The 20,000-nt window shown below is 41.7% G+C and overlaps 1 protein-coding gene across 1 annotated transcript in view; it reads left to right on the top strand.

The window, feature by feature from the left end:
• The window catches only part of LOC148067977 (ephrin type-A receptor 6-like), a 156,546-nt gene that overhangs the window by 118,515 nt on the left and 18,031 nt on the right, over positions 1 to 20,000 (top strand). The window contains exons 6-7 of the mRNA XM_087803628.1: positions 17,131 to 17,255; positions 18,201 to 18,363. Of these exons, the coding sequence (XP_087659754.1) occupies positions 17,131 to 17,255; positions 18,201 to 18,363 (288 nt within the window). The remainder of the gene's footprint in view (positions 1 to 17,130; positions 17,256 to 18,200; positions 18,364 to 20,000) is intronic.

Genomic DNA, 20,000 nt, shown 5'->3' with positions numbered 1-20,000 from the left:
AGAAGTCATTGAACGTGTCCTGAAAGTATCTTTTGTTGTTTTACGCTGCCGTCTCCAGTAACGATCGTAGAAGTCATTGAACGTGTCCTGAAAGTATCTTTTGTTGTTTTACGCTGCCGTCTCCAGTAACGACCGTAGAAGTCATTGAACGTGTCCTGAAAGTATCTTTTGTTGTTTTACGCTGCCGTCTACAGTAACGACCGTAGAAGTCATTGAACGTGTCCTGAAAGTATCTTTTGTTGTTTTACGCTGCCATCTACGGTAACGACCGTAGAAGTCATTGAACGTGTCCTGAAAGTATCTTTTGTTGTTTTACGCTGCCGTCTCCAGTAACGATCGTAGAAGTCATTGAACGCGTCCTGAAAGTATCTTTTGTTGTTTTACGCTGCCGTCTCCAGTAACGATCGTAGAAGTCATTGAACGTGTCCTGAGAGTATCTTTTGTTGTTTTACGCTGCCGTCTCCAGTAACGATCGTAGAAGTCATTGAACGTGTCCTGAAAGTATCTTTTGTTGTTTTACGCTGCCGTCTCCAGTAACGATTGTAGAAGTCATTGAACGTGTCCTGAAAGTATCTTTTGTTGTTTTACGCTGCCGTCTCCAGTAACGATCGTAGAAGTCATTGAACGTGTCCTGAAAGTATCTTTTGTTGTTTTATGCTGCCGTCTCCAGTAACGATCGTAGAAGTCATTGAACGTGTCCTGAAAGTATCTTTTGTTGTTTTATGCTGCCGTCTCCAGTAACGATCGTAGAAGTCATTGAACGTGTCCTGAAAGTACCTTTTGTTGTTTTACGCTGCCGTCTCCAGTAACGATCGTAGAAGTCATTGAACGTGTCCTGAAAGTATCTTTTGTTGTTTTACGCTACCGTCTCCAGTAACGATCGTAGAAGTCATTGAACGTGTCCTGAAAGTATCTTTTGTTGTTTTACGCTGCCGTCTCCAGTAACGACCGTAGAAGTCATTGAACGTGTCCTGAAAGTACCTTTTGTTGTTTTACGCTGCCGTCTCCAGTAACGATCGTAGAAGTCATTGAACGTGTCCTGAAAGTATCTTTTGTTGTTTTACGCTGCCGTCTCCAGTAACGATTGTATAAGTCATTGAACGCGTCCTGAAAGTATCTTTTGTTGTTTTATGCTGCCGTCTCCAGTAACGATCGTAGAAGTCATTGAACGTGTCCTGAAAGAATCTTTTGTTGTTTTACGCTGCCGTCTCCAGTAACGATCATAGAAGTCATTGAACGTGTCCTGAAAGTATCTTTTGTTGTTTTACGCTGCCGTCTCCAGTAACGATCGTAGAAGTCATTGAACGTGTCCTGAAAGTATATTTTCTTGTTTTACGCTCCCGTCTCCAGTAACGATCGTAGAAGTCATTGAACGTGTCCTGAAAGTACCTTTTGTTGTTTTACGCTGCCATCTCCAGTAACGACCGTAGAAGTCATTGAACGTGTCCTGAAAGGATCTTTTGTTGTTTTACGCTGCCGTCTCCAGTAACGATCGTAGAAGTCATTGAACGTGTCCTGAAAGTATCTTTTGTTGTTTTACGCTGCCGTCTCCAGAAACAATCGTAGAAGTCATTGAACGTGTCCTGAAAGTATCTTTTGTTGTTTTACGCTGCCGTCTCCAGTAACGATTGTAGAAGTCATTGAACGTGTCCTGAAAGTATCTTTTGTTGTTTTACGCTGCCGTCTCCAGTAACGATCGTACAAGTCATTGAACGTGTCCTGAAAGTATCTTTTGTTGTTTTACGCTGCCGTCTCCAGTAACGATTGTATAAGTCATTGAACGCGTCCTGAAAGTATCTTTTGTTGTTTTATGCTGCCGTCTCCAGTAACGACCGTAGAAGTCATTGAACGTGTCCTGAAAGTATCTTTTGTTGTTTTACGCTGCCGTCTCCAGTAACGATCGTACAAGTCATTGAACGTGTCCTGAAAGTATCTTTTGTTGTTTTACGCTGCCGTCTCCAGTAACGATCGTAGAAGTCATTGAACGTGTCCTGAAAGAATCTTTTGTTGTTTTACGCTGCCGTCTCCAGTAACGATCATAGAAGTCATTGAACGTGTCCTGAAAGTATCTTTTGTTGTTTTACGCTGCCGTCTCCAGTAACGATTGTAATAGTCATTGAACGTGTCCTGAAAGTATCTTTTGTTGTTTTACGCTGCCGTCTCCAGTAACGATCGTACAAGTCATTGAACGTGTCCTGAAAGTATCTTTTGTTGTTTTACGCTGCCGTCTCCAGTAACGATTGTATAAGTCATTGAACGCGTCCTGAAAGTATCTTTTGTTGTTTTATGCTGCCGTCTCCAGTAACGATCGTAGAAGTCATTGAACGTGTCCTGAAAGAATCTTTTGTTGTTTTACGCTGCCGTCTCCAGTAACGATCATAGAAGTCATTGAACGTGTCCTGAAAGTATCTTTTGCTGTTTTACGCTGCCGTCTCCAGTAACAATCGTAGAAGTCATTGAACGTGTCCTGAAAGTATCTTTTGTTGTTTTACGCTGCCGTCTCCAGAAACAATCGTAGAAGTCATTGAACGTGTCCTGAAAGTATCTTTTGTTGTTTTACGCTGCCGTCTCCAGTAACAACCGTAGAAGTCATTGAACGTGTCCTGAAAGTATCTTTTGTTGTTTTACGCTGCCGTCTCCAGTAACGATCGTACAAGTCATTGAACGCGTCCTGAAAGTATATTTTCTTGTTTTACGCTCCCGTCTCCAGTAACGATCGTAGAAGTCATTGAACGTGTCCTGAAAGTATCTTTTGTTGTTTTACGCTGCCGTCTCCATTAACAATCGTAGAAGTCATTGAACGTGTCCTGAAAGTACCTTTTGTTGTTTTACGCTGCCATCTCCAGTAACGATCGTAGAAGTCATTGAACGTGTCCTGAAAGTATCTTTTGTTGTTTTACGCTGCCGTCTCCAGTAACGATCGTAGAAGTCATTGAACGTGTCCTGAAAGTATCTTTTGTTGTTTTATGCTGCCGTCTCCAGTAACGATCATAGAAGTCATTGAACGTGTCCTGAAAGTATCTTTTGATCGTAGAAGTCATTGAACGTGTCATGAAAGTATCTTTTGTTGTTTTACGCTGCCGTCTCCAGTAACGATCGTAGAAGTCATTGAACGTGTCCTGAAAGTATCTTTTAATCGTAGAAGTAATGGATTTGTCCTGAAAGTATCTTTTGTTGTTTTACGCTGCCGTCTCCAGTAACGATCGTAGAAGTCATTGAACGTGTCCTGAAAGTATCTTTTGTTGTTTTACGCTGCCGTCTCCAGTAACAATCGTAGAAGTCATTGAACGTGTCCTGAAAGTATCTTTTGATCGTAGAAGTCATTGAACGTGTCCTGAAAGTATCTTTTGTTGTTTTACGCTGCCGTCTACAGTAACGACCGTAGAAGTCATTGAACGTGTCCTGAAAGTATCTTTTGTTGTTTTACGCTGCCGTCTCCAGTAACGATCGTAGAAGTCATTGAACGTGTCCTGAAAGTATCTTTTGTTGTTTTACGCTGCCGTCTCCAGTAACGACCGTAGAAGTCATTGAACGTGTCCTGAAAGTATCTTTTGTTGTTTTACGCTGCCGTCTACAGTAACGACCGTAGAAGTCATTGAACGCGTCCTGAAAGTATCTTTTCTTGTTTTACGCTGCCGTCTCCAGTAACGATCGTAGAAGTCATTGAACGTGTCCTGAAAGTATCTTTTGTTGTTTTACGCTGCCGTCTCCAGTAACAATCGTAGAAGTCATTGAACGTGTCCTGAAAGTATCTTTTGTTGTTTTACGCTGCCGTCTCCAGTAACGATCGTAGAAGTCATTGAACGCGTCCTGAAAGTATCTTTTCTTGTTTTACGCTGCCGTCTCCAGTAACGATCGTAGAAGTCATTGAACGTGTCCTGAAAGTATCTTTTCTTGTTTTACGCTGCTGTCTCCAGTAACGATCGTAGAAGTCATTGAACGTGTCCTGAAAGTATCTTTTGTTGTTTTACGCTGCCGTCTCCAGTAACGATCGTAGAAGTCATTGAACGTGTCCTGAAAGTATCTTTTGTTGTTTTACGCTGCCGTCTACAGTAACGACCGTAGAAGTCATTGAACGTGTCCTGAAAGTATCTTTTGTTGTTTTACGCTGCCGTCTCCAGTAACGATCGTAGAAGTCATTGAACGTGTCCTGAAAGTATCTTTTGTTGTTTTACGCTGCCGTCTCCAGTAACGACCGTAGAAGTCATTGAACGTGTCCTGAAAGTATCTTTTGTTGTTTTACGCTGCCGTCTCCAGTAACGATCGTAGAAGTCATTGAACGTGTCCTGAAAGTATCTTTTGTTGTTTTACGCTGCCGTCTCCAGTAACGATCGTAGAAGTCATTGAACGTGTAATGAAAGTATCTTTTGTTGTTTTACGCTGCCGTCTCCAGTAACGATCGTAGAAGTCATTGAACGTGTCCTGAAAGTATCTTTTGTTGTTTTACGCTGCCGTCTCCAGTAACGATCGTAGAAGTCATTGAACGTGTCCTGAAAGAATCTTTTGTTGTTTTACGCTGCCGTCTCCAGTAACGATCATAGAAGTCATTGAACGTGTCCTGAAAGTATCTTTTGTTGTTTTACGCTGCCGTCTCCAGTAACGATTGTAATAGTCATTGAACGTGTCCTGAAAGTATCTTTTGTTGTTTTACGCTGCCGTCTCCAGTAACGATCGTACAAGTCATTGAACGTGTCCTGAAAGTATCTTTTGTTGTTTTACGCTGCCGTCTCCAGTAACGATTGTATAAGTCATTGAACGCGTCCTGAAAGTATCTTTTGTTGTTTTATGCTGCCGTCTCCAGTAACGATCGTAGAAGTCATTGAACGTGTCCTGAAAGAATCTTTTGTTGTTTTACGCTGCCGTCTCCAGTAACGATCATAGAAGTCATTGAACGTGTCCTGAAAGTATCTTTTGCTGTTTTACGCTGCCGTCTCCAGTAACAATCGTAGAAGTCATTGAACGTGTCCTGAAAGTATCTTTTGTTGTTTTACGCTGCCGTCTCCAGAAACAATCGTAGAAGTCATTGAACGTGTCCTGAAAGTATCTTTTGTTGTTTTACGCTGCCGTCTCCAGTAACAACCGTAGAAGTCATTGAACGTGTCCTGAAAGTATCTTTTGTTGTTTTACGCTGCCGTCTCCAGTAACGATCGTACAAGTCATTGAACGCGTCCTGAAAGTATATTTTCTTGTTTTACGCTCCCGTCTCCAGTAACGATCGTAGAAGTCATTGAACGTGTCCTGAAAGTATCTTTTGTTGTTTTACGCTGCCGTCTCCATTAACAATCGTAGAAGTCATTGAACGTGTCCTGAAAGTACCTTTTGTTGTTTTACGCTGCCATCTCCAGTAACGATCGTAGAAGTCATTGAACGTGTCCTGAAAGTATCTTTTGTTGTTTTACGCTGCCGTCTCCAGTAACGATCGTAGAAGTCATTGAACGTGTCCTGAAAGTATCTTTTGTTGTTTTATGCTGCCGTCTCCAGTAACGATCATAGAAGTCATTGAACGTGTCCTGAAAGTATCTTTTGATCGTAGAAGTCATTGAACGTGTCATGAAAGTATCTTTTGTTGTTTTTACGCTGCCGTCTCCAGTAACGATCGTAGAAGTCATTGAACGTGTCCTGAAAGTATCTTTTAATCGTAGAAGTAATGGATTTGTCCTGAAAGTATCTTTTGTTGTTTTACGCTGCCGTCTCCAGTAACGATCGTAGAAGTCATTGAACGTGTCCTGAAAGTATCTTTTGTTGTTTTACGCTGCCGTCTCCAGTAACAATCGTAGAAGTCATTGAACGTGTCCTGAAAGTATCTTTTGATCGTAGAAGTCATTGAACGTGTCCTGAAAGTATCTTTTGTTGTTTTACGCTGCCGTCTACAGTAACGACCGTAGAAGTCATTGAACGTGTCCTGAAAGTATCTTTTGTTGTTTTACGCTGCCGTCTCCAGTAACGATCGTAGAAGTCATTGAACGTGTCCTGAAAGTATCTTTTGTTGTTTTACGCTGCCGTCTCCAGTAACGACCGTAGAAGTCATTGAACGTGTCCTGAAAGTATCTTTTGTTGTTTTACGCTGCCGTCTACAGTAACGACCGTAGAAGTCATTGAACGCGTCCTGAAAGTATCTTTTCTTGTTTTACGCTGCCGTCTCCAGTAACGATCGTAGAAGTCATTGAACGTGTCCTGAAAGTATCTTTTGTTGTTTTACGCTGCCGTCTCCAGTAACAATCGTAGAAGTCATTGAACGTGTCCTGATAGTATCTTTTGTTGTTTTACGCTGCCGTCTCCAGTAACGATCGTAGAAGTCATTGAACGCGTCCTGAAAGTATCTTTTCTTGTTTTACGCTGCCGTCTCCAGTAACGATCGTAGAAGTCATTGAACGTGTCCTGAAAGTATCTTTTCTTGTTTTACGCTGCCGTCTCCAGTAACGATCGTAGAAGTCATTGAACGTGTCCTGAAAGTATCTTTTGTTGTTTTACGCTGCCGTCTCCAGTAACGATCGTAGAAGTCATTGAACGTGTCCTGAAAGTATCTTTTGTTGTTTTACGCTGCCGTCTACAGTAACGACCGTAGAAGTCATTGAACGTGTCCTGAAAGTATCTTTTGTTGTTTTACGCTGCCGTCTCCAGTAACGATCGTAGAAGTCATTGAACGTGTCCTGAAAGTATCTTTTGTTGTTTTACGCTGCCGTCTCCAGTAACGACCGTAGAAGTCATTGAACGTGTCCTGAAAGTATCTTTTGTTGTTTTACGCTGCCGTCTCCAGTAACGATCGTAGAAGTCATTGAACGTGTCCTGAAAGTATCTTTTGTTGTTTTACGCTGCCGTCTCCAGTAACGATCGTAGAAGTCATTGAACGTGTAATGAAAGTATCTTTTGTTGTTTTACGCTGCCGTCTCCAGTAACGATCGTAGAAGTCATTGAACGTGTCCTGAAAGTATCTTTTGTTGTTTTACGCTGCCTTCTACAGTAACGACCGTAGAAGCCATTGAACGTGTCCTGAAAGTACCTTTTGTTGTTTTACGCTGCCGTCTCCAGTAACGATCGTAGAAGTCATTGAACGTGTCCTGAAAGTATCTTTTGTTGTTTTACGCTGCCGTCTCCAGTAACGATCGTAGAAGTCATTGAACGTGTCCTGAAAGTATCTTTTGTTGTTTTACGCTGCCTTCTCCAGTAACGACCGTAGAAGTCATTGAACGTGTCCTGAAAGTATCTTTTGTTGTTTTACGCTGCCGTCTACAGTAACGACCGTAGAAGTCATTGAACGCGTCCTGAAAGTATCTTTTGTTGTTTTACGCTGCCGTCTCCAGTAACGATCATAGAAGTCATTGAACGCGTCCTGAAAGTATCTTTTCTTGTTTTACGCTGCCGTCTCCAGTAACGATCGTAGAAGTCATTGAACGTGTCCTGACAGTATCTTTTGTTGTTTTACGCTGCCGTCTCCAGTAACGATCGTAGAAGTCATTGAACGTGTCCTGAAAGTATCTTTTGTTGTTTTACGCTGCCGTCTCCAGTAACGATTGTAGAAGTCATTGAACGTGTCCTGAAAGTATCTTTTGTTGTTTTACGCTGCCGTCTCCAGTAACGATCGTAGAAGTCATTGAACGTGTCCTGAAAGTATCTTTTGTTGTTTTACGCTGCCGTCTCCAGTAACGACCGTAGAAGTCATTGAACGTGTCCTGAAAGTATCTTTTGTTGTTTTACGCTGCCGTCTACAGTAACGACCGTAGAAGTCATTGAACGCGTCCTGAAAGTATCTTTTGTTGTTTTACGCTGCCGTCTCCAGTAACGATCATAGAAGTCATTGAACGCGTCCTGAAAGTATCTTTTGTTGTTTTACGCTGCCGTCTCCAGTAACGATCGTAGAAGTCATTGAACGTGTCCTGAGAGTATCTTTTGTTGTTTTACGCTGCCGTCTCCAGTAACGATCGTAGAAGTCATTGAACGTGTCCTGAAAGTATCTTTTGTTGTTTTACGCTGCCGTCTCCAGTAACGATTGTAGAAGTCATTGAACGTGTCCTGAAAGTATCTTTTGTTGTTTTACGCTGCCGTCTCCAGTAACGATCGTAGAAGTCATTGAACGTGTCCTGAAAGTACCTTTTGTTGTTTTACGCTGCCGTCTCCAGTAACGATTGTAGAAGTCATTGAACGTGTCCTGAAAGTATCTTTTGTTGTTTTACGCTGCCGTCTCCAGTAACGATCGTAGAAGTCATTGAACGTGTCCTGAAAGTATCTTTTGTTGTTTTACGCTGCCGTCTCCAGTAACGACCGTAGAAGTCATTGAACGTGTCCTGAAAGTACCTTTTGTTGTTTTACGCTGCCGTCTCCAGTAACGATCGTAGAAGTCATTGAACGTGTCCTGAAAGTATCTTTTGTTGTTTTACGCTGCCGTCTCCAGTAACGATCGTAGAAGTCATTGAACGTGTCCTGAAAGAATCTTTTGTTGTTTTACGCTGCCGTCTCCAGTAACGATCATAGAAGTCATTGAACGTGTCCTGAAAGTATCTTTTGTTGTTTTACGCTGCCATCTCCAGTAACGATGTAGAAGTCATTGAACGCGTCCTGAAAGTATATTTTCTTGTTTTACGCTCCCGTCTCCAGTAACGATCGTAGAAGTCATTGAACGTGTCCTGAAAGTACCTTTTGTTGTTTTACGCTGCCATCTCCAGTAACGACCGTAGAAGTCATTGAACGTGTCCTGAAAGTATCTTTTGTTGTTTTACGCTGCCGTCTCCAGTAACGATCGTAGAAGTCATTGAACGTGTCCTGAAAGTATCTTTTGTTGTTTTACGCTGCCGTCTCCAGTAACGATCGTAGAAGTCATTGAACGTGTCCTGAAAGTATCTTTTGTTGTTTTACGCTGCCGTCTCCAGTAACGACCGTAGAAGTCATTGAACGTGTCCTGAAAGTATCTTTTGTTGTTTTACGCTGCCGTCTACAGTAACGACCGTAGAAGTCATTGAACGCGTCCTGAAAGTATCTTTTGTTGTTTTACGCTGCCGTCTCCAGTAACGATCATAGAAGTCATTGAACGCGTCCTGAAAGTATCTTTTGTTGTTTTACGCTGCCGTCTCCAGTAACGATCGTAGAAGTCATTGAACGTGTCCTGAGAGTATCTTTTGTTGTTTTACGCTGCCGTCTCCAGTAACGATCGTAGAAGTCATTGAACGTGTCCTGAAAGTATCTTTTGTTGTTTTACGCTGCCGTCTCCAGTAACGATCGTAGAAGTCATTGAACGTGTCCTGAAAGTATCTTTTGTTGTTTTACGCTGCCGTCTCCAGTAACGATCGTAGAAGTCATTGAACGTGTCCTGAAAGTATCTTTTGTTGTTTTATGCTGCCGTCTCCAGTAACGATCGGAGAAGTCATTGAACGTGTCCTGAAAGTATCTTTTGTTGTTTTATGCTGCCGTCTCCAGTAACGATCGTAGAAGTCATTGAACGTGTCCTGAAAGTACCTTTTGTTGTTTTACGCTGCCGTCTCCAGTAACGATCGTAGAAGTCATTGAACGTGTCCTGAAAGTATCTTTTGTTGTTTTACGCTGCCGTCTCCAGTAACGATCGTAGAAGTCATTGAACGTGTCCTGAAAGTATCTTTTGTTGTTTTACGCTGCCGTCTCCAGTAACGACCGTAGAAGTCATTGAACGTGTCCTGAAAGTACCTTTTGTTGTTTTACGCTGCCATCTCCAGTAACGATCGTAGAAGTCATTGAACGTGTCCTGAAAGTATCTTTTGTTGTTTTACGCTGCCGTCTCCAGTAACGATTGTATAAGTCATTGAACGCGTCCTGAAAGTATCTTTTGTTGTTTTATGCTGCCGTCTCCAGTAACGATCGTAGAAGTCATTGAACGTGTCCTGAAAGAATCTTTTGTTCTTTTACGCTGCCGTCTCCAGTAACGATCATAGAAGTCATTGAACGTGTCCTGAAAGTATCTTTTGTTGTTTTACGCTGCCATCTCCAGTAACGATGTAGAAGTCATTGAACGCGTCCTGAAAGTATATTTTCTTGTTTTACGCTCCCGTCTCCAGTAACGATCGTAGAAGTCATTGAACGTGTCCTGAAAGTACCTTTTGTTGTTTTACGCTGCCATCTCCAGTAACGACCGTAGAAGTCATTGAACGTGTCCTGAAAGTATCTTTTGTTGTTTTACGCTGCCGTCTCCAGTAACGATCGTAGAAGTCATTGAACGTGTCCTGAAAGTATCTTTTGTTGTTTTACGCTGCCGTCTCCAGAAACAATCGTAGAAGTCATTGAACGTGTCCTGAAAGTATCTTTTGTTGTTTTACGCTGCCGTCTCCAGTAACGATTGTAGAAGTCATTGAACGTGTCCTGAAAGTATCTTTTGTTGTTTTACACTGCCGTCTCCAGTAACGATCGTACAAGTCATTGAACGTGTCCTGAAAGTATCTTTTGTTGTTTTACGCTGCCGTCTCCAGTATCGATTGTATAAGTCATTGAACGCGTCCTGAAAGTATCTTTTGTTGTTTTATGCTGTCGTCTCCAGTAACGATCGTAGAAGTCATTGAACGTGTCCTGAAAGTATCTTTTGTTGTTTTACGCTGCCATCTACGGTAACGACCGTAGAAGTCATTGAACGTGTCCTGAAAGTATCTTTTGTTGTTTTACGCTGCCGTCTCCAGTAACGATTGTATAAGTCATTGAACGCGTCCTGAAAGTATCTTTTGTTGTTTTATGCTGCCGTCTCCAGTAACGATCGTAGAAGTCATTGAACGTGTCCTGAAAGAATCTTTTGTTGTTTTACGCTGCCGTCTCCAGTAACGATCATAGAAGTCATTGAACGTGTCCTGAAAGTATCTTTTGTTGTTTTACGCTGCCGTCTCCAGTAACGATCGTAGAAGTCATTGAACGTGTCCTGAAAGTATCTTTTGTTGTTTTACGCTGCCGTCTCCAGAAACAATCGTAGAAGTCATTGAACGTGTCCTGAAAGTATCTTTTGTTGTTTTACGCTGCCGTCTCCAGTAACAACCGTAGAAGTCATTGAACGTGTCCTGAAAGTATCTTTTGTTGTTTTACGCTGCCGTCTCCAGTAACGATTGTAGAAGTCATTGAACGTGTCCTGAAAGTATCTTTTGTTGTTTTACGCTGCCGTCTCCAGTAACGATGGTACAAGTCATTGAACGCGTCCTGAAAGTATATTTTCTTGTTTTACGCTCCCGTCTCCAGTAACGATCGTAGAAGTCATTGAACGTGTCCTGAAAGTACCTTTTGTTGTTTTACGCTGCCATCTCCAGTAACGATCGTAGAAGTCATTGAACGTGTCCTGAAAGTATCTTTTGTTGTTTTACGCTGCCGTCTCCAGTAACGATCGTAGAAGTCATTGAACGTGTCCTGAAAGTATCTTTTGTTGTTTTATGCTGCCGTCTCCAGTAACGATCATAGAAGTCATTGAACGTGTCCTGAAAGTATCTTTTGATCGTAGAAGTCATTGAACGTGTCCTGAAAGTATCTTTTGTTGTTTTACGCTGCCATCTCCAGTAACGATCGTAGAAGTCATTGAACGTGTCCTGAAAGTATCTTTTAATCGTAGAAGTCATTGAATGTGTCCTGAAAGTATCTTTTGTTGTTTTACGCTGCCGTCTCCAGTAACGATCGTAGAAGTCATTGAACGTGTCCTGAAAGTATCTTTTGTTGTTTTACGCTGCCGTCTCCAGTAACAATCGTAGAAGTCATTGAACGTGTCCTGAAAGTATCTTTTGATCGTAGAAGTCATTGAACGTGTCCTGAAAGTATCTTTTGTTGTTTTACGCTGCCGTCTACAGTAACGACCGTAGAAGTCATTGAACGTGTCCTGAAAGTATCTTTTGTTGTTTTACGCTGCCGTCTCCAGTAACGATCGTAGAAGTCATTGAACGTGTCCTGAAAGTATCTTTTGTTGTTTTACGCTGCCGTCTCCAGTAACGACCGTAGAAGTCATTGAACGTGTCCTGAAAGTATCTTTTGTTGTTTTACGCTGCCGTCTACAGTAACGACCGTAGAAGTCATTGAACGCGTCCTGAAAGTATCTTTTCTTGTTTTACGCTGCCGTCTCCAGTAACGATCGTAGAAGTCATTGAACGTGTCCTGAAAGTATCTTTTGTTGTTTTACGCTGCCGTCTCCAGTAACAATCGTAGAAGTCATTGAACGTGTCCTGAAAGTATCTTTTGTTGTTTTACGCTGCCGTCTCCAGTAACGATCGTAGAAGTCATTGAACGCGTCCTGAAAGTATCTTTTCTTGTTTTACGCTGCCGTCTCCAGTAACGATCGTAGAAGTCATTGAACGTGTCCTGAAAGTATCTTTTGTTGTTTTACGCTGCCGTCTCCAGTAACAATCGTAGAAGTCATTGAACGTGTCCTGAAAGTATCTTTTGATCGTAGAAGTCATTGAACGTGTCCTGAAAGTATCTTTTGTTGTTTTACGCTGCCGTCTCCAGTAACGATCGTAGAAGTCATTGAACGTGTCCTGAAAGTATCTTTTGATCGTAGAAGTCATTGAACGTGTCCTGAAAGTATCTTTTCTTGTTTTACGCTGCCGTCTCCAGTAACGATCGTAGAAGTCATTGAACGCGTCCTGAAAGTATCTTTTCTTGTTTTACGCTGCCGTCTCCAGTAACGATCGTAGTAGTCATTGAACGTGTCCTGAAAGTATCTTTTGTTGTTTTACGCTGCCGTCTCCAGTAACAATCGTAGAAGTCATTGAACGTGTCCTGAAAGTATCTTTTGATCGTAGAAGTCATTGAACGTGTCCTGAAAGTATCTTTTGTTGTTTTACGCTGGCGTCTCCAATAACGATCGTAGAAGTCATTGAACGTGTCCTGAAAGTATCTTTTGTTGTTTTACGCTGCCGTCTCCAGTAACGATCGTAGAAGTCATTGAACGTGTCCTGAAAGTATCTTTTGTTGTTTTACGCTGCCGTCTCCAGTAACGATCGTAGAAGTCATTGAACGTGTCCTGAAAGTATCTTTTGTTGTTTTACGCTGCCGTCTCCAGTAACGATCGTAGAAGTCATTGAACGTGTCCTGAAAGTATCTTTTGTTGTTTTACGCTGCCGTCTCCAGTAACGATCGTAGAAGTCATTGAACGTGTCCTGAAAGTATCTTTTGTTGTTTTACGCTGCCATCTACAGTAACGATCGTAGAAGTCATTGAACGTGTCCTGAAAGTATCTTTTGTTGTTTTACGCTGCCGTCTCCAGTAACAATCGTAGAAGTCATTGAACGTGTCCTGAAAGTATCTTTTGTTGTTTTACGCTGCCATCTACAGTAACGATCGTAGAAGTCATTGAACGTGTCCTGAAAGTATCTTTTGTTGTTTTACGCTGCCGTCTCCAGTAACGATTGTATAAGTCATTGAACGCGTCCTGAAAGTATCTTTTGTTGTTTTACGCTGCCGTCTCCAGTAACGATCGTAGAAGTCATTGAACGTGTCCTGAAAGTATCTTTTAATCGTAGAAGTCATTGAATGTGTCCTGAAAGTATCTTTTGTTGTTTTACGCTGCCGTCTCCAGTAACGATCGTAGAAGTCATTGAACGTGTCCTGAAAGTATCTTTTGTTGTTTTACGCTGCCGTCTCCAGTAACAATCGTAGAAGTCATTGAACGTGTCCTGAAAGTATCTTTTGATCGTAGAAGTCATTGAACGTGTCCTGAAAGTATCTTTTGTTGTTTTACGCTGCCGTCTCCAGTAACGATCGTAGAAGTCATTGAACGTGTCCTGAAAGTATCTTTTGTTGTTTTACGCTGCCGTCTCCAGTAACAATCGTAGAAGTCATTGAACGTGTCCTGAAAGTATCTTTTGATCGTAGAAGTCATTGAACGTGTCCTGAAAGTATCTTTTGTTGTTTTACGCTGCCGTCTCCAGTAACGATCGTAGAAGTCATTGAACGTGTCCTGAAAGTATCTTTTGTTGTTTTACGCTGCCGTCTCCAGTAACGATCGTAGAAGTCATTGAACGTGTCCTGAAAGTATCTTTTGTTGTTTTACGCTGCCGTCTCCAGTAACGACCGTAGAAGTCATTGAACGTGTCCTGAAAGTATCTTTTGTTGTTTTACGCTGCCGTCTACAGTAACGACCGTAGAAGTCATTGAACGCGTCCTGAAAGTATCTTTTGTTGTTTTACGCTGCCGTCTCCAGTAACAATCGTAGAAGTCATTGAACGTGTCCTGAAAGTATCTTTTGTTGTTTTACGCTGCCGTCTCCAGTAACGATCGTAGAAGTCATTGAACGCGTCCTGAAAGTATCTTTTCTTGTTTTACGCTGCCGTCTCCAGTAACGATCGTAGAAGTCATTGAACGTGTCCTGAAAGTATCTTTTGTTGTTTTACGCTGCCGTCTCCAGTAACAATCGTAGAAGTCATTGAACGTGTCCTGAAAGTATCTTTTGATCGTAGAAGTCATTGAACGTGTCCTGAAAGTATATTTTCTTGTTTTACGCTGCCGTCTCCAGTAACGATCGTAGAAGTCATTGAACGCGTCCTGAAAGTATCTTTTCTTGTTTTACGCTGCCGTCTCCAGTAACGATCGTAGAAGTCATTGAACGTGTCCTGAAAGTATCTTTTGTTGTTTTACGCTGCCGTCTCCAGTAACAATCGTAGAAGTCATTGAACGTGTCCTGAAAGTATCTTTTGTTGTTTTACGCTGCCGTCTCCAGTAACGATCGTAGAAGTCATTGAACGTGTCCTGAAAGTATCTTTTGTTGTTTTACGCTGCCGTCTCCAGTAACAATCGTAGAAGTCATTGAACGTGTCCTGAAAGTATCTTTTGATCGTAGAAGTCATTGAACGTGTCCTGAAAGTATCTTTTGTTGTTTTACGCTGCCGTCTCCAGTAACGATCGTAGAAGTCATTGAACGTGTCCTGAAAGTATCTTTTGTTGTTTTACGCTGCCGTCTCCAGTAACAATCGTAGAAGTCATTGAACGTGTCCTGAAAGTATCTTTTGATCGTAGAAGTCATTGAACGTGTCCTGAAAGTATCTTTTGTTGTTTTACGCTGCCGTCTCCAGTAACGATCGTAGAAGTCATTGAACGTGTCCTGAAAGTATCTTTTGTTGTTTTACGCTGCCGTCTCCAGTAACGATCGTAGAAGTCATTGAACGTGTCCTGAAAGTATCTTTTGTTGTTTTACGCTGCCGTCTCCAGTAACGACCGTAGAAGTCATTGAACGTGTCCTGAAAGTATCTTTTGTTGTTTTACGCTGCCGTCTACAGTAACGACCGTAGAAGTCATTGAACGCGTCCTGAAAGTATCTTTTCTTGTTTTACGCTGCCGTCTCCAGTAACGATCGTAGAAGTCATTGAACGTGTCCTGAAAGTATCTTTTGTTGTTTTACGCTGCCGTCTCCAGTGACAATCGTAGAAGTCATTGAACGTGTCCTGAAAGTATCTTTTGTTGTTTTACGCTGCCGTCTCCAGTAACGATCGTAGAAGTCATTGAACGCGTCCTGAAAGTATCTTTTCTTGTTTTACGCTGCCGTCTCCAGTAACGATCGTAGAAGTCATTGAACGTGTCCTGAAAGTATCTTTTGTTGTTTTACGCTGCCGTCTCCAGTAACAATCGTAGAAGTCATTGAACGTGTCCTGAAAGTATCTTTTGATCGTAGAAGTCATTGAACGTGTCCTGAAAGTATCTTTTCTTGTTTTACGCTGCCGTCTCCAGTAACGATCGTAGAAGTCATTGAACGCGTCCTGAAAGTATCTTTTCTTGTTTTACGCTGCCGTCTCCAGTAACGATCGTAGAAGTCATTGAACGTGTCCTGAAAGTATCTTTTGTTGTTTTACGCTGCCGTCTCCAGTAACGATCGTAGAAGTCATTGAACGCGTCCTGAAAGTATCTTTTCTTGTTTTACGCTGCCGTCTCCAGTAACGATCGTAGAAGTCATTGAACGCGTCCTGAAAGTATCTTTTCTTGTTTTACGCTGCCGTCTCCAGTAACAATCGTAGAAGTCATTGAACGTGTCCTGAAAGTATCTTTTGATCGTAGAAGTCATTGAACGTGTCCTGAAAGTATCTTTTGTTGTTTTACGCTGCCGTCTCCAGTAACGATCGTAGAAGTCATTGAACGTGTCCTGAAAGTATCTTTTGTTGTTTTACGCTGCCGTCTCCAGTAACGATCGTAGAAGTCATTGAACGCGTCCTGAAAGTATCTTTTGTTGTTTTACGCTGCCGTCTCCAGTAACGATCGTAGAAGTCATTGAACGTGTCCTGAAAGTATCTTTTGTTGTTTTACGCTGCCGTCTCCAGTAACGATCGTAGAAGTCATTGAACGCGTCCTGAAAGTATCTTTTGTTGTTTTACGCTGCCGTCTCCAGTAACGATCGTAGAAGTCATTGAACGTGTCCTGAAAGTATCTTTTGTTGTTTTACGCTGCCGTCTCCAGTAACGATCGTAGAAGTCATTGAACGCGTCCTGAAAGTATCTTTTGTTGTTTTACGCTGCCGTCTCCAGTAACGATCGTAGAAGTCATTGAACGTGTCCTGAAAGTATCTTTTGTTGTTTTACGCTGCCGTCTCCAGTAACGATCGTAGAAGTCATTGAACGTGTCCTGAAAGTATCTTTTGTTGTTTTACGCTGCCGTCTCCAGTAACGATCGTAGAAGTCATTGAACGCGTCCTGAAAGTATCTTTTGTTGTTTTACGCTGCCGTCTCCAGTAACGATCGTAGAAGTCATTGAACGTGTCCTGAAAGTATCTTTTGTTGTTTTACGCTGCCGTCTCCAGTAACGATCGTAGAAGTCATTGAACGTGTCCTGAAAGTATCTTTTGTTGTTTTACGCTGCCGTCTCCAGTAACGATCGTAGAAGTCATTGAACGTGTCCTGAAAGTATCTTTTGTTGTTTTACGCTGCCGTCTCCAGTAACGATCGTAGAAGTCATTGAACGCGTCCTGAAAGTATCTTTTGTTGTTTTACGCTGCCGTCTCCAGTAACGATCGTAGAAGTCATTGAACGTGTCCTGAAAGTATCTTTTGTTGTTTTACGCTGCCGTCTCCAGCCACGAACACAATCCTCTTCTAATCATGTTTTGTTTGAGATGTTGAATCAATGATTGTTCGTCAAAAACACTTCAGTAAAGAAACGTTTTTCTTCATAAGAAATAAATCTATACTCCAGAATAAATACTCGTGACTGAACGTTGAGTATTTGTCTCCAGGTCCGTCTCTGGTCGGGGTCGTGAAGAAAGACTGGGCGTCTCCCAACAGCATCGCCCTCTCCTGGCAGCAGCCGGAACAGACGCAGCTGCCCGTCCTCGACTACGAGCTCAAGTATTACGAGAAGGTATCGAGAGTTTGAACATTTATGACCTTTGACACGAGTTGAGTCGACGACGGTTGAAAAGTTATTTTTATTCACTTGTTTCGTATGTTCTCACGTGTTTGTGGGTTTACTTCAGATACTCCGGTTTACTCCCACATATTAAATTAATTTAACATTAAAATGTAACTTTTTATTTTAAGAATTACATTATTTTTATAACTAAAATCAATAATTTGCATATTGAAAGCTCAAATTATTGAATTATGAAATAGAATATTAAAAAGTTTGTTGTTCTTATTCCAATAATTAACACACGTTTTTAAAAATGCAATATTTGAATATGTTATAATGAAGCCGCAGACATTACTAGAAGAGCACAGAGCTGCTGGATCTTCTGCTTCCACAGATGATCGTCACATGACCGTCTGTGCGTCGCATGATTGGCTGCTTTTGTATTTCTGTTCAAACTAAACCACTCGAGCTCCTGGATTCAACTTTCAAGATACGATCATAATACGATCATATTACGATCATGTTACGATCATATTACGATCATGTTACGATCATATTACGATCATATTACCATCAATCGATACGATCATATTACGATCATATTACGATCATATTACGATCATATTACGATCTTGTTACGATCATATTACGCTGTAAAAGTTGTTAATCTTCAGACATGTTGGTCACATGATCCAGTAGCTCGGTGCTCTGTTGATAATGTCTGACACTATTGTACCAACATTTTATAATTTAAAAGACCACGAATTAAAAGATTGAATTTAGAAGATTTTATCTTCAACTATTGGAATTAGAATCTAAAACTGTGTAAAGAAACTCTAAGAAAATGAATGAAGACTAATGAAGGACCACATGAAGGCTCTGGTGTTTAACTTCATAGTGTTAAGAGCATTAGAGCAGGTTCTGCTGAAGTTCCTCTTGTAACGTGTGCTGCAGGAACACGAGCAGCTGAGCTACTCATCAACACGCACCAAAGTTCCGAGCGTCATTATCTCGGGTTTGAAGCCGAACACCTGCTACATCTTCAGCGTTCGCAGCCGCACGGCGGCAGGATACAGATCCTACTCACCGCAGTACCAGTTCCAGACCACAGGAGACTGTGAGTAGCAGCTGTGCTTTTGAGCAAGACGTGAAGAATCTTCTCTTTCATGACCTTTTTCATCTTCATCTCAACTTTTAGTCACTGTGAAAATGGATGTATTATTGATCCAGAGAGAGATCAGAGACATTAAATGTCCTCAGAGATAAAAGACTTAAAGCTCCACAAGTTTAATTTAAAAAGATATACATTTACACACACAAACACACACTTATACACAGTCATCAAGTGTGAAATATAATTAATTTAATTTACTAACAATATTCTTTAAATCGCCATTCAATGAATTTCATTAAATTCTGACAGAAGAAGCAACTGAAGCGAATGATGATGAACTTCATCAATTTCATGAATGAATGATATTCATTAAACAGCGTCTGAGTCTCATGTCACCGGAGATGTCTGTGTTACACCTGTCCATCAAACATGTCTGTGTTACACCTGTCCATCAAACATGTCTGTGTTACACCTGTCCATCAAACATGTCTGTGTTACACCTGTCCATCAAACATGTCTGTGTTACACCTGTCCATCAAACATGTCTGTGTTACACCTGTCCATCAAACATGTCTGTGTTACACCTGTCCATCAAACATGTCTGTGTTACACCTGTCCATCAAACATGTCTGTGTTACACCTGTCCATCAAACATGTCTGTGTTACACCTGTCCATCAAACATGTCTGTGTTACACCTGTCCATCAAACATGTCTGTGTTACACCTGTCCATCAAACATGTCTGTGTTACACCTGTCCATCAAACATGTCTGGGTTACACCTGTCCATCAAACATCTCTGTGTTACACCTGTCCATCAAACATGTCTGTGTTACACCTGTCCATCAAACATGTCTGTGTTACACCTGTCCATCAAACATGTCTGTGTTACACCTGTCCATCAAACATGTCTGTGTTACACCTGTCCATCAAACATGTCTGTGTTACACCTGTCCATCAAACATGTCTGGGTTACACCTGTCCATCAAACATCTCTGTGTTACACCTGTCCATCAAACATGTCTGTGTTACACCTGTCCATCAAACATGTCTGTGTTACACCTGTCCATCAAACATGTCTGTGTTACACCTGTCCATCAAACATGTCTGGGTTACACCTGTCCATCAAACATCTCTGTGTTACACCTGTCCATCAAACATGTCTGTGTTACACCTGTCCATCAAACATATCTGTGTTACACCTGTCCATCAAACATGTCTGTGTTACACCTGTCCATCAAACATGTCTGTGTTACACCTGTCCATCAAACATGTCTGTGTTACACCTGTCCATCAAACATGTCTGTGTTACACCTGTCCATCAAACATATCTGTGTTACACCTGTCCATCAAACATCTCTGTGTTACACCTGTCCATCAAACATATCTGTGTTACACCTGTCCATCAAACATGTCTGTGTTACACCTGTCCATCAAACATGTCTGTGTTACACCTGTCCATCAAACATCTCTGTGTTACACCTGTCCATCAAACATGTCTGTGTTACACCTGTCCATCAAACATGTCTGTGTTACACCTGTCCATCAAACATGTCTGTGTTACACCTGTCCATCAAACATGTCTGTGTTACACCTGTCCATCAAACATGTCTGGGTTACACCTGTCCATCAAACATCTCTG

Source organism: Callionymus lyra, chromosome 12 (assembly GCF_982586985.1).
Source record: "Callionymus lyra chromosome 12, fCalLyr1.hap1.1, whole genome shotgun sequence".
Classification (NCBI taxonomy): Eukaryota; Metazoa; Chordata; class Actinopteri; order Syngnathiformes; family Callionymidae; genus Callionymus; species Callionymus lyra.
Note: the sequence above shows the minus strand (reverse complement) of the source record. Positions and strands in the feature narration are given on the sequence as shown.